Source organism: Terrapene carolina, unplaced genomic scaffold (genome assembly GCF_002925995.2).
Source record: "Terrapene carolina triunguis isolate 2854851 unplaced genomic scaffold, T_m_triunguis-2.0 Scaffold179, whole genome shotgun sequence".
NCBI lineage: Eukaryota > Metazoa > Chordata > Testudines > Emydidae > Terrapene > Terrapene triunguis.
Genome location: NW_020664530.1, coordinates 3,905,871 through 3,929,052, shown reverse-complemented (window position 1 = coordinate 3,929,052; position 23,182 = coordinate 3,905,871). Strand labels below are relative to the sequence as shown.

General features: G+C 43.6%; 1 protein-coding gene across 1 annotated transcript in view; it reads left to right on the top strand.

Moving 5' to 3' along the window:
• Nucleotides 1-23,182, top strand: part of LOC112113132 (epidermal growth factor receptor) — a 216,991-nt gene that overhangs the window by 152,547 nt on the left and 41,262 nt on the right. Inside the window, exons 5-12 of the mRNA XM_026654036.2 lie at nt 5,741-5,809; nt 9,949-10,067; nt 11,437-11,578; nt 12,664-12,780; nt 18,474-18,600; nt 18,721-18,794; nt 20,101-20,191; nt 21,570-21,769. Coding sequence (XP_026509821.1) covers nt 5,741-5,809; nt 9,949-10,067; nt 11,437-11,578; nt 12,664-12,780; nt 18,474-18,600; nt 18,721-18,794; nt 20,101-20,191; nt 21,570-21,769 — 939 coding nt within the window. The remainder of the gene's footprint in view (nt 1-5,740; nt 5,810-9,948; nt 10,068-11,436; nt 11,579-12,663; nt 12,781-18,473; nt 18,601-18,720; nt 18,795-20,100; nt 20,192-21,569; nt 21,770-23,182) is intronic.

Here is a 23,182-nt window from a genome sequence, read left to right as displayed (position 1 = left end):
ATTATATTTTGTTATTGAATTTACTAGGACCAAGATTTGGACCTAAGAGACTGATCCAAAGCACACTGAAGCCAGTGGATTGGCTCCCATTGATATCAGTGGGCTTTGGGTTGGGCCTTAAATGTGTGCTGCTTCCATGAAAATGACACACATCAATATAACGCATACACATTTTCTTTCCAATGATTTTAAATTTACAGCGCAAGGCCCTGATTCAGCAAAGCTCTTAAGCGTATGCTTAACTTTAAGCATGTGGGTACTCCCAAGGTGCTTACATGCGTTGCTGGGTTGAGACCCTAATTCCTATTTGTGAATATCATGAACTCTACACATGGTTTGACAGTATTAGGAAATCTTTGCAAAAATGAAGACCAGAAATGGATAAATAGCGATACTTTAGATCAGCATGGAGGTAGGTGTAGATTTGAAAGCTTACATGACATGTACCCATGCTTATATCTGACCCAAGCTAGTACTGTTAATCCTTTGTAAGATCTAAATTCAGCTCACAAAATTTTAAGAGGGGAGAAAAGAGTTTGTTTTAATTCTTGGGCATTTTTGGCACTACAGATTGGCACAATGTGTATTTTCTGATCTACTTCAGTTGAGTAATTGACTAAGCACTAGCAGGCACACACTGTTGACATACACTCTGGAACCCCACTGCAGTCAATGGGATTGCAGGAGGTGTAAGTCAGCAGAGCTTGGCCCTGAGTACTATGGAAATTTTAACCTTTAACTTTTAAACTTGAATCCCTTTGGCCCAACAGTAAATCAGTCAGTTATTAGACAAGTATTGACACTTGTTCAGCTATTTTGGCAGTGAGGGGGTTGGAAAGAGCCACGTGTTATGAGCTGGACAAAACTGTCCTAGAAAGAAATACTCCTTAAATGTAGTGAGTTTCAGATTAATCTGTTCAGGCAGCCATTTTTCTTTTTAAATAATGAGCATGCAAGATAATTGTGTCCCTGGGATTTTACCTGTCATTAGAAAACAAACAAAAATAAAAAGCAAAACAAAGCAACAAAAACAACAATAAAAAAATAAGGGGGTAGGGATAATGACTGGAAGGCCTGTACTAACTTTACAGATCAGTTAGTTTGTTCAGTGGTTTGAGCATTGGCCTGCTAAACCCAGGGTTGTGAGTTCAATAACTGAAGAGGCCACTTAAGGATCTGGGGCAAAATCAGTACTTGGTCTTGCTAGTGAAGGCGGGGGCTGGACTCGATGACCTTTCAGAGTCCCTTCCAGCTCTATGAGATAGGTATATCTCCATATATTATTATTTTACCCTTACTTGTTTTCATTAATTGTATGTGTGCTGCATAGTTCAGTGCTGAGAACTACTTTTGTCAGAGCTGTGGAAACAAAAGTAATTAAGTCAGGGTACAAATTACCCTGTGGTTTGAGTAAATGTCGCCAATCGTTTGCAAATACAGTCATATTTGTTTTGTTGTCAGCGATGTATTATTCAAAAACATTGATTTACATGACAAATTACTGTCTGGCCATGAGCTCTAACCATACAGAGTTTCAAGGTGAGGAGCCCAGTTAGTCTTTCAGTTTTTAGTTCCCAGAGATGATGTACTCGTTTCATGTTCCATTCTGCCCAGTTCTAGATGCAGATTGCAGATACACATGCTCTTCAAGTTAGGGCTCTAATTCTACCTGCTAACTGACTACCTACACATCTACAGTATCAATAGCAAACACTAATTGGCAAGTTCTTAGTTTTATTTATTTTATATAAGAAATTTTAAAAATTTAGAATTCTGATTTTTCCTTCAGAAAATCAGCTTTGTTAATTCAGCATTATATACAGCATTCTTAACTGAGGTAATAGTCCAATAACATATACATGTGGCTGAAAAGTTTCAGCTAAAAAGGTTGAGCTACTTCTGAGAACAAGATTAGGGAAAAATAAGTAATTTTGGTTTTGTTATAATAATTCTTTCAACCATTTTGTTGAGAAACTCCATACTTTGGAGCAGGCATTTGAAAGTTGTCAGGGAATTGGGGGTGCCTTGATGTCAGGAATGTGCCTTTTGCCATCCCTCTGAACATTCATCCAAATTTAGCCAAGTTATTTATAAGCCTCTGAAAAATCACAGTTCACACATGCTCAGAAGAGGCTTGATATAGTATGACAGCCATATTCTCTGTACTGGACATGCTCCATCTCCTTACAACTCCTGTGTGCCAACCAGACTCTGCATGTGCCATCCCCTAAAGCAGGGGTCTCAAACACGCAGCCCGCGGACCGCATGCGGCCCGTGGGGTTCTTTCGTGCGGCCCGCCAAGCTCCCCACGGTCCCCCGCCGCCTACCCCGTGCCGCCACGAGCCCCATGCTGCTCCCTGAAGCGGCCTAACTACTGTATGTCCCTGCAGCCCCAGGCAGGGGGGTGGGAGGCGAGTAGAGGGCTCCGTGCTCTTGCAGCTCCCATTGGCCGGGAACTGGGAACCGCGGCCAATGGGAGCTTTGGGGGAGGTACGTGGAGGATCAGCAAGAGCAGCACATGGTGCCGTTTCCCCTCCCCCTCCCAGGGACTCCAGCTGCTTCCTGGAGTGGAGCGGAGCGGGGCCGGGGACAGGGCAGGCAGGCAGGGAGCCTGCCCTGGCCGCGGTGCGCAGCGCTGCCACCCCGGATCCACTCTAGGTAAGCGGTGCCGGGCCGGAGCCCAGACCCCCGCACCCCTTCTGCACCCCAACCCCCTGCCGCATCCCACACCCCTCCTGCACCCCAACTCCCTGCCCTGAGCCCCCTGCCACACCCTGCACCCCTCACCCCTCCTGCACCCCAACCCCCTGCCTGGAGCCCCTTGCCACACACTGCACCCCAACCCCCTGCTGCACCCCTCACACCTGCACCCCAACTCTCTGCCCAGAGCTCCCTGCCACACCCTACACACCTCCTGCACTCCCTGCCCTGAGCCCCCGCCGCACCCTGCACACCTCCTGCACCTCAACTCCCTGCCCTGAACCCCCTCCACACCCCACACCCCTCCTGCACCCCCTGGGGGCAGGGAGGGGGCAGAGTTGGGGTGAGGACTTCAGGGAAGGGGTTGGAATGGGGGCAGGGAAGGGGCGAGAAGAGGTGAGGCGGGGCAGGGGCAGGGCCTCATGGAAGGGGTGGAGTGGGGGCGGGGCCGGGGCAGCAAGTGGGGGGTGTCAGTGATGCGGCCCTCGGGCCAATGCACTAGTCCTCATGCGGCCCTCGAGGTCATCTGAGTTTGAGACCCCTGCCCTAAAGTAACTGAGCCCCGGTCTACAGTACAAACTTATGTGAGTATAACTATGTTTCTCCAGGGTGTAGAAAATCCACACCCCTGAGTGATGCAGTTATATTGACCAAACTCCTGGTGTAGACAGTGCTGGGAGGGCTTCTCTTGTCAACACAGCTACCAGTGTGGAGTACTTATGGTGACAGGACTGTCATGCTGTCTGGAGTGGCTCACAAGTGTGAGTGCCTGTCTCAGGGCAGACTGTCAGAAAACAAGGGCAGATACCCCAGACTGGTGGTATATTCTATTATTAGATTTCACCAAGCCAATAACAAGCGTGAACTCCTGGATCACTATACCAGTCTTACCATGGAGTCACAGACAGTCCCCTTAGCCTCTCCAGCCTAGCTCGTCACCCAGACAAACTGAACTTAGTGATGATGGTCACATAAACCAAAAATCACACCCCATCAGGTTTCTCCCAGTCCCAAATGACCAGTCACTTACTCCCAGATCAGCTGGTACTCAGAATCTTACACCAAAGACCTCGCTGGCAGCCAATTCTATAGTAAACTAACTATAGGTTTATTAGCTAAGAAAAAAGAATGAATTATTGAGAGGTTAAAGCACGTACAATATAATAACAGGTGAGTCAAAGTTTGTAAGTCCAAAATGATAGCAGAGATGTAGTAATCTTCCAGTTTCCCAAAAGTCTTTTCCAGGGCTACCCAGAATAATTCTGGAGGTCTCCGTCTACTCGTTCAGTTATTCTATCCTGTTAGAATCCAAACAGTCTAGAGATAAAGGATCTTCCTTTGAATCAGTACTGATAGCTTCTTTTCACAGACAACAATCTGACAAGTATCTGAACCCACACAATGGTCAGTTACTTTGAATTTAGCACTCCTCTTCATTTGCATTTGATGAGTTATTTAGTTAAATGCCTGCCGTTACATTATAATAGGAGTAGATAAGTGAAAACAATACAAGTAACATTCCATTAGTTTTCATGAAATTCTAACACCTGATTACACTCTTACATTAACACACACTTTTATCTAGGGTTATTTAATTATCAGGCATGCTTAATGTAATGTAATAGTAAACAATAGGATATAGATAGGCAAAAGCAATACAATTAACATCTCCTTTGATCCCTATTAACACACAAGTGAATTGGCCTGACTATATACTAATACATTTAACTCCTTTGATATTCACCCACAAATGAATTGGCCTATGTCTCTGACCTGAGCTAGTCTGTCAGTGTCATAGGGAGAAACTCTCCTGTCGGCATAGGTAGCGTCTTCACTAAGCACTCCAGCACTGTAAGTGTAGATGAGCCCTGAGTATTCTCCAGCCCAGAGCTTCAGGGGCTAAGCAGAAGTTTCCTTGCAAGTTTCCCAGGTCCTGTGAGCCACTATGGTGCCTACCACTGGAACCTAGAGCAGGTAGACTCTCTCTCTCTCTCTCTCTCTCTCTCTCGCTCTCCCCTGTGCCCTCAATGCCCCCCCCTGCTGGAACCTAGGCAGTGTGAAGCAGTAAGAGGAAGCAACCTGACTTAAATGTAGAGGGGGAAGAGCAGGAGGTAGTGGAGCTGGGGGTGAGGAGCAGGACAGGCCCAGAGAGGCCCAAGGAGAATAAGAATAGAGGGAGACTGATACAGGAGCTGGTGGGGTGGAGAGGGATGTGAACAGAAAGGGACAAAGTTAGGAGTTGGGGATGGAGAGGAGCAGAGAAGGACAGAGACAGGTAGGTGGTGACAGGGAAAGAAGGGTTTGTAACCAGTAAATTACACTCCCCTCCAAAGCCTGGAATAGAATCCAGTCTCAATATTTCTCTGCTGTCAGCAAAATAGTTATGAAATCCACTGGCAGTGTGTCTCTCCTCCTTCTCTAGTGGCTGATCCACATAAAGAATAACTGCCTACTAGTACCATTACACCATTAGCTCAAGCAATAGAGGTATGTGCTGTAGATTGAATATCCCAGCCCTGCCAATGACCTATGCTGGGGTCACTCTGGTTCCCTATGATAGAATTTCTGTTTTTTCAATTTGCTTCTTTAAAAACATAGGGAATCACATACAAGAAGAGTATGTTAGAAGAAAGTTACAGTGGTAAAGTCAAGCAATCAAACATTAGGAAATGCCAGACTTAAGATGTTGTTCCATCTCCCTCGTGCTCCACCCTTCCTGCCGCCCCTCCACCCATATATGCATACGCATTAAGATGCAATTAATTACAGGATCATATACGTTTTTTCCACAGGACCCCTGCCTCATTCAGTACACAGGATGGACAGTGCTTACTGAATGGGTATCTATTTCTTGTTTATTTTTATCCTCATCATTCAGTGTGTGGCACAGAAGCTCTCCTGTAGCTGTAGTAACAGGCACATGGTGGATATGTTGTGACTGAAAGACTAAGATTCAGTTCCTGACAGCCCTGGTGTGTTATCTAACAATTGCATGTTACATCATAAAGGTTTTCCAATCAATGTAACATTTACATTTTAGGTTCCAAGTGTCATGCAAATTGTACAGAAGATCACTGTTGGGGTGCCGGCATAGAGAACTGCCAGACATGTAAGTCCAGAGATTAATTTAAAATATCCTTGACTGTATGCTTTTAGGTATTTGTTTGTTTATTATTCACTGAATAATGTCCCTGTCAAGTCCTGATGTGATGGCCAGTGTTTTATGGAAAACACTGTGCCCACCGCAGACATGGGTGGCATGCTCCCCTAGCAATCCATCAGGTATCTGAGTGATTGTTAATAATGATCCTTGCAGTAGTAACTTCCACTATGTTTTTGCATATGCACGCATTGCTCTTCTTGTATAGCAAACAAAAGCCATTGCAGCTCCTCATTGAGCGGCCACATAGTGGAGAGAAAGGGGGCCTGGTGAACAGCACAGAAACCCCAAAATAATTTGGACTGGACTGAGATTTCTCCATGAATGCTCAGTCTTTGCGTGACACTTTCAGTTTTGGAAGCACTTTTCCTGCCTCTCTTAGCTTTTCCCCAAAATATAGGCCTTAGTAATTATAAAGGGATAATGAAGTAGCTGTAATGTGAATTTTCTCCACTTCTGTTGTTTCAAGTAGAATGACTGTGTATTAACATTCAAACTCTTACATAATATTTTAGGCTGAGAATGGGAATAACTCACCACTACTGTGTTGTTGTTTTTTAAATCCCCTTTGTAGAATCCCTTCCAACATGAATACCAGATAGTCAGAAAAGGTCACACTCGTATACCCTGCAGGCATATAAAGCAAGTCCTGACCACTCTCAGAAAATGAAGTGATGGCCTTTAAAGGGTGCATGGCTCAGGGGATTCACAGCATGGGAGAGGTGTCCTAATTATTTATAGAGCACTTCGGAATCCTTAGGCAGTCCCGTCACTCATAGGCTGAGCACCCTTTACCCTGTAATTTTGCACATTGGATGCTTACTATGGGCATCAAGAGAACAACAAACACAAGATGTTTAGAGACACTTAAAGTTCTTGTGAGGATTTTACTTTTCAGTATATAAAGACTGATGGGGAATGTACTTTGAATACTTTGTTTCTTTTGATAGTTTATTATTTCACTGCTTTATAATATGTGTAGCTAGTCTGCATTCAGGGAAATGCTATGGGTCCTTATTCTTCTCTCATACCAGCTTTACACTAGCATAATTCCACTGAGTTCAGTGGAAGTACTTCTGATTTAAATCTACATAAGTGACAGCAGAATCCAGCCCTACAAATGTATTTAAATCTGAGCATCTTGCTCACAATTCAGGTATCAGGTCAGATCTACATAGCTTCTAGAGCAGGTTGGAAAAAACCACTCAAATATTCCTCTCCCCCACCCTCATTTTTTCATCAGTTTCAAAACTTTTCAACCAGCTCTAATGGCTTCACTCCTCAATCCTTCACAGCTGCTCATAAAACACCCTATGCTGGATATTGTGGGACAAATTCTGCAGTTACTCTGTGCACATTGATGTAAATAGTGGTTCCACGTGCAAAGCACTTGCAGAATCATGTCCACTGTTAACATGGTGTCCAGAGGTAATACTAACCTTTAGGCTTAAGAAATTTAGATCCTGATCCTGCAAACATTTACGCATGTGCTTAATCATACATATTGTGAATAGATTTATTGACTTCAATGGGGTTACTCAAGGGTGTATAAAGTTAAGCATGTGTACATATGTGTTTGCAGGATGGGGCTTATTTAGCAATTAACACTCATTTTGTTAATGAAATTGGCCCATCAGAAATGCATCCCATATGTGGGAAATTTTTATGTCCGATTTCTTTCCATCCTTGAAAAAATGTGGATGATACTGCACAAAACATAAACATTTATCATGATATACTTCCAGTGGGAAGCTTTTGTCAATTGTTCTCAGAACGATGAGCTGTTTTACACCCCTGCTGATGCTTACGAAAATGATATGAAAACTCTGTTGTTGTAAAACAATGTGTCTTTTATCCCACTGTTTCTGGTTATGTGGAGGAGTTGCTGCTACACCAGTTATGTGTATTTTGGAGATACTACATTTTCAAGGAAACATATTATTTGGTTACAAATATGAGATCACAAAATAATAAAGCTTAGGTGCAAAAGTTTAACAGAAAGAAAACGTAAATAATAACAAATTAAAACAAAAAAATAGAAGAGAAAAGAAACAAGCCTATACTGGTTGATTACCCTGTAGCAGAGTGCCATTCTCGGATGATTTAAGTGTTAACTGTGATTGAACTGCAGTGTGACTATTTCTGAGTTACAAGAATTTTTAAAATATTTTAACTACTCTGTGCCCATTTGGGAACTTCATAGTTGACACCATGCTGCACACCAGTCGTTCTCAACCAGGGGTCCGAGGCCCCTTGGGGGTGGGAGGCGCGAGCAGGTTTCAGGGGGGCTGCCAAGTAGGGCCAGCATTAGACTTGCTGGGGCCCAAGGCAGAAAGCCAAAGCCCTTCCACCTGGGGCTGAAGCCCAGGCCCTGAGCCCCGCCACCCAAGGCTGAAGCCGAAGCCTGAGCAGTGTAGCTCTGCGGGGGCCCCTGTGGCATGAGGCCCCAGGCAATTGTCCTGTTTGCTACCCCTGCCAGCCCTGGCTTTTACATGCAGAAAACCAGCTATTATTCCACAGGTGGGCTGTGGAGTTTTTATAGCATGTTGGGACAGGCCTCAGAAAGAAAAAGGTTGAGAACCCCTGCTGTACACTGTGACCACTCAGCGGGTTAGAAATCAAATCCTCCTGCTCAAAAAGCACAGGCACCTCCCCGCGGAATCTAAGGAAAATCAATTCGCTGTGAAGGATGCATAGTTGAGCAGTTCTGGTTCTGTCCTTCCCAGGGCAGTAGTGCAAACCCACATTAGTCAATGATTGATTTTTTTTCACTATTCTAGTCCAGATGATTTTGATACTAAAAAATTGTTGCAGGTGATTGCTTTGGTATTAGAAACAGCTTCTGGTCCAAAATTTTCCTCTCGGTTATATTGGCGCAAACCGTATGGGAGCTGCATAACAAAGAGGAAAACTTAGCCCAAGTTCCTGGAAGCAGCCGGCTGCTGCTGGCAAGTCTCTGCACGTCCCTGGTGGAGGGGGAGGCGGCTCCGCACACTGCCCCCGCCCCCAGCGCCACCCTCACAGCTCCCATTGGCCGGAAACCGGCCAATGGGAGCTGCGGGGGCGGTGCTTGTGGGCGCGGGCAGTGCACAGAGACTCACTGTCCCCCTCCCCCCAAGGGGCACACAGAGACGTGCCAGCAGCAGCCAGCCGCAGCCGCTTCTGGTAGCAGCGTGGGACCACAGTATGCAGGCAGGCAGCCTGTCTGAGCCTGCTATGTCACCGGCCGGGAGCCGCCTGTAGTAAGCGCCTCCCCCAGTCAGAACCCCCTCCTGCACCCAAACTCCCTCCCAGACTCTGCACCCCAATCCCCTGCCCCAGCCCGGAGCCCCCTCCTGCACAAAACTCCTTCCCAGAGCCCACAATCCTCACCCTCTCCTGCACCCCAGCACTCTGCACCAGCCCGGAGCTTCCTCCTGCACCCAAACTCCCTCCCGACCGCGCACACCTCCATTAATATAGTAGAAATGTGCAGCCTGTGACGACTTACCAAAATTTGTGAAGTGGCCCCCCTGCGAAAATTATTGCCCACCCTGACTTAACAGGAACATTAATGACACCAAGAGTATGTACTGTTAATATAAAGCTGGTCTTCCCACCAAGTTGATATCTCAAAGGTAGCACCAACCGATATTTTATTATCTCAGTAAAACTATTAGATACAAAGGTTAAATTCTGCTGTCTTATGCCATTGTAAATTGGGAGTGATTCCACTGATGCCGGTGAAGTTATTCCTGATTTAGCAAGGTGCTGAGCACTGGCCCCTTTCCCACAAAGCATGTAAGCCTATCCTTAACTTTGCTTAACTGTGCTTTTCTGGATCAGGGCCAGAGTGTTCAGTGCCTTGCAGAATTGATGCCTTACTGCAGGGTAATTGAGAGTTGAATTTGGCTCTAATACATTGGTGAGGAAAAGCTCAGAAACTCCCTTCTGGCCTCTCCATCCCACCAATTTCACTTGATGATGAGAGTGGAAACTGGTGTCTCGTGAGAGGCTCTACCCATGTGTTCTTTATCTGGAGTTTTCTCCTTACTTGTCAATCTTGGTTTAGCAAATATGCATTTTAATTCGTTTTTTCTATCTTTCAGTAACAAAAGTCATCTGTGCCCAGCAATGTTCAGGCCGATGCAGAGGAAGGGTGCCCAATGACTGTTGTCATAACCAGTGTGCCGCTGGCTGTACAGGGCCTCGCGAGAGTGACTGCCTGGTAATACTACAGCAACATGTTTAAAGTTCAACAGCAGCAGCCAAGCTTTGGGCTGAATGCACTGTAACTTTTTTTTAATCTTAGGACCCTTGAAAGTGATACTGATCACAAAATATCTTATTAAAATATGTACGGGACAGATTCTCCACCGGTGTAAATCAGTATAGCTCCACTTCAGTGTAGCTATGCCAGTCTACACCAGCTGATGATCTGGTCCATGTATTTCTTACACTTGGCAACAACAGCTTAGAATTTTAAAACAAAGAATTTTAAAAATGAAACTTACTTTTCATAATTTTTAATACCCTTTTTGCATTTCATTTAGTTTAGACCATGAGGATAGATTATGCAATTTCCTTTTTCTGTCTTTCATTTACTAGAACAACTCTGCTAGGGTTCACAGCACTCACAGGGATGGAATCCAGAAAAACCTGTTTACATTAGTTGTTGGCTTTTTTTTTTTTTTTTTAACTGTTGCAGTGTTTCCATTGATGTTCTGTTTTGTGAACCTGTCCCCCTTTTAAAACAAGTGATTCTATTTAGTTTGGGCTTAACACTAAATTAAGTGGAATTCAAGCAACTTCTGTGGAAACGGTCCAGTTTACCTTTGTTTGTTTGGATATATTTGTGTGGCCATTAAAGATGTAAACAAATCACATTAATTATGTTCTTATTGATTCATGGAAGGGAATGTTAATTCTCTCTTCTCAGAAAACCTAGGGAAGAACCAGGGGAGGAAGAAAGATTGTCAACTTGAATGTAGAATTAGCTTTGTAGAAATGACTTGCACTTCATAAATGCCCATTAAATTGCTCGTCGCCTGTAGCCAAGCCTAATGACATTACTTTAATATTTAACTGTCCAGGTCAGTAATTGACTGCAGGGACTTTATTTCATTAATGTTATTAAAAAGTTGCCAGTAAAGAAAACAGCCATTTATCTTGATCTGGTTTCTGATTTCTTAGCTCTGTTCTTGCTATCCAATACATGCAGGCAGAGCCCTGTTTCTAGGTGGAACCCACGGGCACTCCGTACAAGTAGAAGGGTCCACCTCTCAGGAGTCTGGTCCAGTGTTGGAGCCTGGGTTCGTAAGGACTTTGTAATGTAGAAGTTATTTGCATGAGTCCATGAAGACTAAGAAGACAAGATTGCCCTTCACCCTTGGACTATTGAGGTGGACTCTTTCACCTCAATAGCACAAGAGCCCAATCCTGGAAAGTTCTCCATGCCTCAATTAGTGTTAAGAACCTGCTAGATCTGGCAGTAGCAGCCTTATAAAACAGGAATTATACATTTATTGTATCTTCCTTTTTGCTGTAAAAATAGACTGTAGTTTACTTTGCACCATTGTCACATTGTTCAATGGCAGGCATGCCGCAAGTTTCGCGATGAAGCAACGTGCAAGGATACTTGTCCACCGTTAGAGTTGTACAACCCGACCACCTATCAGATGGATGTCAACCCAGATGGAAAATACAGCTTTGGAGCCACTTGCGTGAAAGAATGTCCACGTAAGCTCACTTAAGCCTGCAATCTGGTCAAACCAGGGAAAATAGAGGGTCAAGGAGGCAGCGGGCAGAGGTTGCTATTAGTTCTCTCCCACCCAATTCAGGTCCCCTCAACTTAGTGCCCCCCTCTAGGCCAAGGAATTTCCTCACTCTCCTCAGCTGCTTTTGCTATGGAAACCAGTAGCAGAAAATCAGAAATGAGATGTAGCTGATAAAATACAAACGGCTTAACATTTTTGTATCCATTGTTTTTATTGTTTTTTCAGGGTGGTTTTTGTTTTAATTTTGAAGATTTTAGCTTAGTCTTTACTGGTGAATGCCAAAAAGAAACACTTTATAAAATCCATCGAACTCTCTTATAAGACCTGATCACACTCCCATTGAAGTCAGTGGCAAAACTCCCACTGACTCCAATGGCACAGGGGCAAGCCCATAAATAAAGCGGGGCTGGTTCTTAGTGGGGGCTTACAGAAATCTACTGTTTTTAACACCTATGGTATCACATCCCAAAGCATATGGGTTCTTCTTAGTTCCTGTATTCATTGCCGTGTGTATGTCTGTTGTGTTTTGTTTTTTTTTCTCTCTATTCCCTGTCCATGGTTTTTTAAGAAAATTTATTTAAAGGTAGAGAAGGACCCGAGTCACAGAATTAGGACCTGTATCTGAAGGTCACCATAGCCTATTATAAAGATGGTGTTGTATTATAAAGACTGAGGATGGTTTTGGGAATCAGGAGGTGTTGAGCTCTACTCCTGCTTACAATACTGATTCGCTCTTTGGCTTTAAGAAAGGCCAACTTTCTGTCTCAACTAATACGATGATGATAATAGTTATCCACCCCAGCCCTCCCCTAATTGTGAGGATTAATTTGTTAATGTCTGTAATTTGGTTAGTTAGTGCATTGAACGTAGCAAGCTCTAAGTACACTAATATTATGTGTTTTAATTCACCCCCTCTCTATTCAAAAGTTAAAAGGCACTTCAGCATTTTGTATCAATTAAATGCCTGTTTACAGCATAAATACAAATCCCAAAGCATCTCTCCTTTGTTTCATTGCCCACATTGCATTTCCCTTCCTGTCTTTGCAGATAACTATGTGGTGACAGACCACGGCTCCTGTGTTCGCTCGTGTAATGTCGATTCCTACGAAGTGGAAGAAAACGGTGTTCGGAAATGTAAAAAATGTGACGGGCTGTGTAGCAAAGGTACGGAAAGTGCGCCAAGATATTAATATTTTTAGCGTGAGGAGAATTTACTTGACAAAGCATCCAACCAAATGGGACCCTAATCCTAATTGGAGCCTCGGGGTGCTACTGCAATATAAATATCGAATAATAATATGGAGGCCTAAGCAAGTAGTTTAGCAGGGAAATTAATACTCCAGAGCATGTACTCAAGCTGGCTCACTCAGCCTGTGCAGAAAGTAAATGCTTGTCTTTTGCCTAGCTTGTCTTTCCACCTTCTCCATGCCCTGCTCTTGCCAACCTTTCAACCATGGGAGTACCAGGGCCAGATTAAGGCATAAGCTAACTAAGCTACATCTTAGGGCCTCGCAATATGAGGGGCTCTAAAAAAGAAAAAAAAACTGACTCCATTTCAAAATTTATCAAAATCGGTTGATAAATAAAGGAGATTCTCTCTAAATATAGACATTTTCATTCAAATGTGACACATCTGGCTACACAAATACTCTTACTCTACCCTTACCCTTTAGTAATTGTTCATTATTGACAGGCGGGAGGCCAGGGTTGAGGGAAAAAACAACAATTGCACTTATAAAATTAGTATTTCTACGAGTAAGTCTACCAGTCTCCTAAGGCAGCAGTTCTCAACCGGGGGTCTGTTGCCCCCTGGGGGTCTGTGAGCCCTTTCAAGGGGGCTGCAGGGCCCTGCGTCTGAAGCTCTGATCTCCACTGCCCCCGTGGGGCTGAAGCTGGGAGGTGTGGGGCTGAAGCCCCAATCCCAGGCACCCCCCACGGGGCTGAAGCCAGGAGGCGCGGGGCTGAATCCCTGAGACCATGGGCAGAGTTGGGGACATGGAGGGCATTGCCCCCCCGCACCCTCAAACTGCAGCACGAGAGCACAGCAGTCCCAGGGCAGCTCCACACCTCCCCTCCACAATCTCCTCTCCCCATCCCCTGGCCAGGTCGGAGGCGGGAAGCCAGAGCCAGGCAGTGCGGGGCTGCTGCTGCTCTGGCTGGTGCCATGGAGCAGGCAGCTGCAGCATTCCTTCCTCTCCTGCTCATGCCCCAGGTTGAAGCTGCTCCTCAGTTCCCAGCCCCCTTTGCTCCTGCAGAGGCAGCCTTAAGAGCCCCCCGGGTGGGGAGACTCGGCTCCATGGCTGACAGACACCTCAGAGAACAGGGACCCCAGCACACAGCCCTTATACCCCTCTCCCTACACCCTGAGCTACACCCTCCCTGCACCCTGAGCTACCCCCTACCTGCACACAACCCCAGCTACCCCTATTCCTGCACCCTGAGCTACCCCCTGCCCATACATAGCCTCTAGCCACCCCCCTCCTTGCACCCTGAGCTACCCCCTGCCTGCACACAGCCTCTAGCCACCCCCCTCCTTGCACCCTGAGCTACCCCCCTACCACAAACAACCCCAGCTACCCCCTCCCTGCACCCTGAGCTACCCCCTGCCCATACATAGCTCCTAGCTACGCCCCTCCCTGCATCCAGCCCCAGCTACCCCCTCCCGGCACCCTGAGCTACCCCCTGCCTGCACACAGCCCCCTTCCTGCACCCTAAACTGTTTTCAAACTTTTTGAGCTAAGCCCTAACTTTGAGTTATAACTTTGGTTGCATCCCCCGCTCCCAACCCAGACAGGCTACGTGGCCTGCTGAGGTGAGTCGGGGTGGAGGTTGTGCTCCCTCCCTGGACCCTGCCTTGCAGAGCTGGCTCGAGCCCCGCTGACCCCTGCTCCCCCGAAATAGAAGTCAAACTCTGCCTATGCCCAAGGCCCCTGCCCTGAGGTTCTCCTGCCCCCGCTGGGCCCTGGAGTTTTTATAGCATGTCGAGAGGTGCCTCAGAGAGAAAAAAGTTGAGAACCCCTGTCCTAAGGCAGCATTTTGTTGGCGAGCTGCTACTGGTAAAATTCTGACCATTCCTTCATATTTAAATAAATAATTTCACTGCGATAAAATGGGGGAAAATGTGAGGTCTGAGACAGCAGTGTCATGAAGCAATCCTGCCAAGCTCATACTTGTATGGGACTCATCCTAGGAGAGACGTCATGTATAGCGTCCCCCTTGGCTGGTAATAGCCAGAAGGCCACCATCTTTTGTTTACGGTCTGGCATGCTCAGTCGTATAGTGCCTTCGCTCCTGTTTTTCTTTATTTTCTTAAGTGTTAGTGTGTTCTTTCTTCTTTTGATCTGTACATACGTACAATTGTGTATTTTAGTGTGCACACCACTTTCTGCTTCATGTGCTATCCAGGCTTCACATGATTGAGTTTGCAGGTGATCGTTTTATGGACTTGGGTCAAGTGGATCTTGAGGAGGATAAATTTGTGTTGGCTTCCCTCCGTCAGTTTCGGGAACCTTCATAGTAAATATCAGAGGGTGCTGACAAAAGGATAAATAGAGGGTTTTGAGAGAAGTGAAGGAAGATATACATATATATCAAAATATTCTGAGTGCTTGGTGAGCAAGTTCTTTCAAACTATGTGCATATATGATTTATAGGCTATTAAAGCCTATAATATTCATTATATTTGTTTGAATATAGAGTAGCTTTTCTCACTTTCTCAATGCCTATCTAGAGATTACCAGTCTTTTTTCTGGTAAATTCTTTCTTTCTCTTTCACACATATAGCAGTGTGTCCGAGGTGTTCACTCAAGATTAATTAATGGTCCTGGGGGAGACAGAGGATAGAGAAGCAAACACAAAGAGAGATGTCCACCTAGAAAATGCTGCAAGAAAAGCTATCTGCCCTAAGCAGTCTGTGCATCAAAAGTCACAAACTCCATAGCTTATCATTTAAGGACATCATCAATGAGTTTGCGCTCCAAAAATCACAAAAGAAAATGTTTTAAATTTCAGTGTTACAATTAATGTGATGTGCAAACAGACATACTGCAGGTTATACTGCTTCCATTAAGTAAGCTGGTCTGTGTAACTGTAACTGCTTTTGTGTTGCTGTAGATATAAAGTTTTCATATCTACTAATTAAGAAATCATAGACGAAAATATATTAATTTGAAACTATTTTGTAATGCAGACAGGCATATTGCAAGACGTGGTTTAGTTAGATTATTATTCTATTTTTACAACTTCGCCTTTGTATATATGCAAATATAAAGATTTCATGTTTATATATTCAATGTCCTTTCTGTGAAAATAATAATAATAATAAAAATTATTGTATGGGGCCTCTTACACTTGACATAGCTTAGGGCCTCAGAATGTCAGACTCTAGCCCTGGGAGTAACACAAAAACGGGTATGTTTGGAGAAGCGTGTGTGTGTGCGTGCACCTTTATGGGCTTACACTAGATCCTGGGCTGCACAAACAATTGAGCAGCAGCCATCTTATATTTTTAAAATAACAACAAAGATGAGACCTATCTTGGGAGCAGATTATCCCACATCTGCCTATTGCAAGGTTCTTGTACCTTCTTCTGAAGCATCTGGCACTTGCCTCTGTCAGAGAGAGGATGCTGGACTAGATGGACTGTGGGTCTCGTCCAGTATGGCAGTGTCTGTGTCTAAACCTCTTGCACTTGAGTAGAACTAGGGGCCCTACTCATATCCTAGTGTTGCAAGTAGCATGTCCAGCAACTGCAACATCGTATGTATCATCATAAAAGTCTGTTCACCACCACCATCACTCCTTAGTTTAGACTGCTTTGTGGTTTCTGCAGGGTTTATTAGGATCACGTCCAGATCTTCTATGTGCTTATAAGGCAATATTATTCATTCACATCACAGCCTTGACTTTCCCTCTGCTGAAGATACACATGCATGCTTGCATCTCTTCTCACCTTGACTATGTCCAAGCTCTAGTTGTCGGGGCCCATCGTGTACAGAATGTAGCTGCCTGCCCTCTCCTACCAAGCAGCACATCTACATTCTCCCCATCCTTACACAGCCCTATTGGTTCCCCATCCAGTTCCAGCTCCTCTTAATACACTTGCTGCTATCTATCTCATAGATCTTGTGTGTCTCTCTCCTTCCAGCTCATCATCTCTGTCTCTTCCCATAGTCCTGCCACTTGGTGCAAAAGGCTTTTACACCTGCAGCTACTGCCATGAATCTCTCCCCTTCATCCACTCTGTGGACCTGATTGTCCTCTCACACCAGTGTAAATGAGGAGAAACGCCATTAAAATCAAAGGAAATATCCTGATGGGAAACTAGTATAAGTGAGATGAGAATCTGGTGTAGTCTAAAGGATTAATCTGCTTGCTTGCATAGATATATCTTTTCTTATAAGTTTAAGTATTTGATTTATTGTAATAGGTTTATAGATTTATATTGAAATTAAGTTTGGCTGTAATGCAAGGGACCTACAGGCCAAAACCTGTATGTTAAGCTAAGACAAAGTTAGCATATCTACATTAAGACCTTTTACCCAGATAGCAAAGTTGACCTACATATTGAGACCTGTTACCTAAATAGATAAGCACCCACGTATATGTCTAAGACCTTTTATCTAGACCAGTAGACAATGGAAGAATAGCATAGGTTTTTTTTTCAATGTTATACCCACAGACTTAACAGATTTATGTGTGTATGCACATGTCATCAATACGCACAAACGTACTAGCCTGGGGGGTAAGTGAACCCTAACATTTCTGTGGGTGAGGAATGAAATTTGGGCATAGGAGGAAGGATTTCCGGCACTTGTGCCCTATAAAAGAGGTGACCCACCTCGCTAGCATGTGCTATCTATCCACGATGACTACTAACTATTAGTAGGCCATGCTCATTTTCTTTTCAAACTTTAAGTTCCAAGGGGACTAGGCTGGGGCTGATTTCCCTAACTTTTTGTTCTTAGTTTTGTTTATTAGGTTTTAATTTTAAGTTTAAGTTAGTTAAGTAAACTCTAAGTTAGCTTTGACAGCTCTTAGCATTAGCTTCCCCTGCACCTCTCACTCAAGAGTTGAGAAACCTGAACCACCAGAGGCAAGGTCCTGTGTCTTTCATCATCAGGTTATCAAGAAAGGGTGTGAGTATATTAACCAAAGCTTTGTAGCATACAATACCATATTAGCATATGTATCTCTTGAATAACTGTAATACAATTGTAACTTTGTAACTCTGATTATTTTACCATTTAATTACTATTTCATTGATTTTAATAAAAAGTCTTTACGGCTACATCTGTCTCAGTGTGAGCTTCCTGTCACACTCCCGAAGGTCCTTTGTAAATTCTGTGGAGCCTGATTTGGGACAAGAACTTTTATCTTCTGATCAAACAGATTGGCAAGCCTAAAACCCGTACCATCCAAATTAATATTATTAACACACCCTAAATCAGGCTACACTGGCCCTCGGACCCTTTTCAAAAAAACTCACCTGAAAACAATCTTTTCACCCTTGCTTATAACTGTTAATTTCTCTTCCCTCTGGTTTTGGCCTTAATACTGAATTATTATTTTTTTATTTATTCAACATACAAGTCCAGAGCAGTGTAAGGGGCCTTATTGTGCATGAGTCTAAGTTCCACAATGCCTATGCACTCCTGTTTTCTCAGATTATTACCATGTCTTGCCAGCTGTGTCACCTTGGGTATTTCTGTAATTAATTGTATAGCTACAGATCTAGAGATAAAACAGCTACAATAGACTCTATCCAGAATAATGTCACATTGATGTTTATTTTCTTAAATTCATTAATTCCTAAAATCCCTAAGAAACCTGCAGCTTTTGTGCTTTCATTTTAACAGTCTGCAATGGGATTGGAATAGGTGAACTGAAAGGGATTCTCTCCATAAATGCTACAAATATTGACTCTTTCAAAAATTGTACCAAGATCAATGGGGATGTCAGCATTCTACCAGTAGCATTTCTAGGGTAAGTCATCAGCTGATTTGTGTGTGGTGGGGAAGAGGGGTCATGGTTGGTCTTTTACCAGAAGCAGCCATTAAAGTTGATGTGTTCTTTTTCAAATTGCATGATCTGTTTGATTTTTAGTGATGCCTTCACCAAAACAGAACCACTGGACCCAAAGAAACTGGATATCTTCAAAACAGTAAAAGAAATATCAGGTAGTGATATGTTTGGCTTAAAATTTTGTTTGATCTTGTAGTCCCAGAAAACATAAACAAAAGGAGAAAAGGAATAAGAACAGTTTTTGTTAAGAAACTAAATCATCTGAGTTAGTGCCGGTTTCCAGAGTAACACCTTTCAACTGCAGTCAGTGGAGTTACTCTAGATTTACACTCATGTAACTAGGGTGACCAAAAGTCACGATTTTATAGGGACAGTCCTGATTTTTGGGTCTTTTTCTTATATAGGTTCCTATTACTCCCACCCCCTTCCCGATTTTTCACATTTGCTGTCTGGTCACCCTACATGTAACTCAGATCAGAATCTGGTCTAAGGTGTATGGTTTTACCAGTCCATCCCTTTTGCTGAATTGTCAGACATATTAAAGAGCAAAACCAGAACACTTTCAGACACCCAAGAAGTATGATGAAGCAGAGGCACAGGAAATGGCGCTCACTGCTAACCCACCTTGAAATAATGGCTGCATTTCTATTGGTGGAAAATGTTTCAAAGGTTCTTTGGGAAATTTTATTCCGTTGCTTCCATCATACCAATAGGAGTCACGAATCTGAGTGCCTTTTCCTTGGATCCATGCACCGAATGCTCTCAGTGGCAGCACAGATGGCCAGCCTGGGCCTGATTTTGATCTCACACCAACAAAAACCGGGAGTACTTCTGTTGGAGTCAAAGGATTTCACACCATTATAAAAGCAGTGTAAAATCTGAACTGGACCCAGGGTCTCCCCTTTTTCTCTCTCTCATTTTAAATATGTCCAGTTACTTTAAGTATAGTTGTCACTAAATTTAGAAAACTTTTATATAATACTGTTCCCCAAATTCTTTCCCCATTGAATGTCCAAGCAGGGGAAATCAATGTCTTTAGCAGTTAAACTCGGATGTGCTTTTCCCCACTCATTTTTTTCCATTTCCTAAATGCTTCCACTGCTAGAAAGCTCCAGTGATGGCCTCATGTTTCAATGAAATCCAGGGACACTCTACTGCAGCATTTCCTGATAAGAGCAGAAACTCCTGTGGTCTCTCAAGTGCTGCAGGATGTACAGCTCAATAACACACTAGACTTGTACAATGTTAAGCCCTCTTGGTGGCCTGAAAGTAAACTGTTTACAAAGCAGGGTTAAAAATATCTGCAGACTCCCTAAAATGTAATTCTTCATTTTGCAAGTCTCATAAAGATGCGAAGAAGATAAGTGCCTTCCCCAGCTCAACAGGAATTCACAATAAAAATCCCATTTTCAAGCTGCTGAGGTTTTGGTTTTTTTTTTTTTTATTTTATTCCTGTTTCAGGATTTTTGTTGATTCAAGACTGGCCTGCAAATGACACAGATCTCTATGCTTTTGAAAATCTGGAGATTATACGAGGCAGAACAAAGCAACAGTAAGTAAACCATGTGCCAGAATGAGGGTGAGATAAACTGTGTTTACAGCCAGGTTTGTCTAAAGAATAAAAGGTTTTGCAAAACTTGGGCCAAATTCTCTATTGGTGTAAATTTGTGTAGTCCTATTGAAGTCAGTGGAACTGCACCATTTTATACCAGTTTTATACCAATTTGGCCCTGTGTGTCTAAGTGACTGTGTCAAGATATTGTCCCTATTTATATCTGAGAGGAAGGATGGATTTGGGATTGGAGTGCTGGCATGGACCTTGGGAGATGTGGCTTCAATTATTGGTCCTGAGGCAGTCTTCCTCTGTGATCTTGAGCAAGTCACAAAATCTCTCTGGCTCAGATTTTTAAAGGTATTTGGGTGTTGCTCTGCTCAACATTACAACACCTAGGAGCCTAAGTCACTTTTTGAAAATTAGACTTAGGCTCCTAAGTCAGTAAGGCCTGTAACTCAGAGCAGAGCAATGCCTAAATACTCCAAAAATCTGGGCCTCTGGGCTTCAGTTCCATAGCTGTAAAATGGTGATAATATGGGCTTGTCTATACGCTGGGGCAATACGCTCTACCAGACTGTGATGTCAAAAGCTCACTGATGAGCTGCACATTAATTGGTCTGGATAAACCCTGCTGATACAGACTAAAGGTTCCCTAGTACGCTTTAACATAGTACTATTTGAAACAGTAGTGCGCATCAAAAGGGTCTACGTGGACCAATTAATGCTCAACACGTTAGTGGGCTTTAGAAATCACAGCCCCAGAGAGCACATTGCCCCACCATGTAGACAGTCCGAATATTTCATTGCTTCCACTCCTTTTCTGTCTTTTATGTAGATTGTTAGCTCTTTAGTACAGATATTTTCTCTTATTCAGTGCATGTACAGTGCCTAGCACAATGGGGCCCTGATCTCAATTGGTGCCTTTAGGCATGACTGTGATATAACTAATGAATTACAGCAGTGTCCAAAAGTCCTAATACAAATCAAGGCCATGTTGTGCTTGGTGCTACACTAACATGCCGAGTAGTATGGCAGACTCAAGTGCAAAATAATGACTTTAGCTTTACCTCCATAGTATTAGTATAGTATTAGTGCATACATGATGCAATGGGTCTGTCCTGTGTCAGAGGACTTAACTTTCAGTCCCTACAGAAAATCAGATGTGAATATAGTACCTTTACAATACATATGGCATAAAAACATCTGTAATATCACACAAATTAAGTTTGGTGGACCAAGCAATATCTTTCCTTGTAAAACACTCAGTTTACAGTAACCCAGATGGGTCTTCGAAATTCAAAAAGAAAATGTACTCAGTAAGACCACATTTAATCTGTTTCCATCTGTTGTTCTTTTTGCCCCACACCCATTTTAGTGGTCAGTATTCTCTTGCCATTGTTAACCTAAAGATACAATCTCTGGGATTGCGCTCCCTCAAGGAAATAAGTGATGGTGATGTCGCCATTATGAAAAACAAGAACCTCTGCTATGCTGAGACAATGAACTGGAATAAACTCTTTGTGACAGAAACTCAGAAAACAAAAATCACATCCAACAGAAATCAAGACGAATGCAGTAAGTTAATACTGTCCTTTTGTCCCTCTTGGAATGCCATTGTGTGGTGCAGAAAAAGAGATTGTGACCAGTAATTTAAGCAAACCTTTCTTCCTCCTTGTATATTGCCACAAACGAAAATCTTTAAGCTGCAGTTGATGTTGTTAAACCTCCTTTTCTATCAACACAATTACTAAAATTCCAGGCATCAGTTAAAGTGATAGTCGCATCCCCCTCAGCCTCAATTCAAATGTCTTGCCTGCCAAACACAATAATAACCAAGCACTCCTCTGCTCCATAGCCAGCTCCCATCAATGCCAACATATAACCAAGTACAACTCCCAGTCCCTCACAGTCCTCCTCAAACACTCAGTCTTAACTCCACCCTCAGATAGATTGAGATAAGTGGCCTGCGTGTAATGGCAAAGCTCATAATGTGGTGTTTCTCAAGGAGAAAGTGTGAGGTAAGAGTTGAGGTGGTGCATTTGAATGTGATTGTGAGGAAGTGGATGTCTTCATTGTGTTTGGTTATATAGTGGAACTGAAAGGGAGTTTGTTGTGCAAGGCAGGGGGGAAATCCTGACTCTGCTGAAGTGAATGAGAGCTTTGCCACTGACTCTAATGGGGCCAGGATTTCACCTAGGGTGGTTGAGAATGCATATGGGTATGATGCTGTGAATATAGTAAGGCATGTGTGTTGCAGCTAATGTGAATGTCTGCTTCAATGGTGACCTCCTGGATTATTAGTTGCAATTTCTGTCCACTTGCATGGCAGAGGCAAGGAAGGTCAGACCCAGAATTTAACTTGTTGCCTGTCAAAGGCTGTGGATGATGCTGTACTAATGTAAACCTGGGAGGAGGGGAGGGAGGGCAGGGGGTTCACCCTTGAGAATATAGACTAAATTGCTTCCTCAGGCTGCCCCGTCTCAGCGCTCTCAAAGCCTCACTGAGATTCATGAGCTCAAAATTTTGAGGCATTAGCCATGCAGAACCTAGATTCTGGCAGTTTTGGTCCAAACTACCCTTCCCAGTCACACATTGGCAGAGGCTCGATTTATACATCCCAAATGGGGAGCAATATAAAAAGATAAAACTCTCCTCTGAACACATTCACTTGTACTGTAGGGACTGTGTGTGCGTGTGTTTGCATGATGTTGTACTCAGAAGCTGGCCTACACAGAGGATTAACAATGACTGACAGCTAGGCAAGATCTGCTTTGCTATGGCTCAGCTAGTTAGAGGCTTGTTGTTTTGGAGCAGAAGAACAAGGGTGAAAGTTCGAACTCCACATGTTTGACTCATTCAGTCGGGGTCCAATTTGAGCTTCCCATTGACTTGCATGGACATTGGATCAGGCCCTTATCATGTCTCTCTGCAGCATATTGATTTGTTTTATGTTTATGTCCGTTTTAGGAGTAGATTTCTCTACAACAG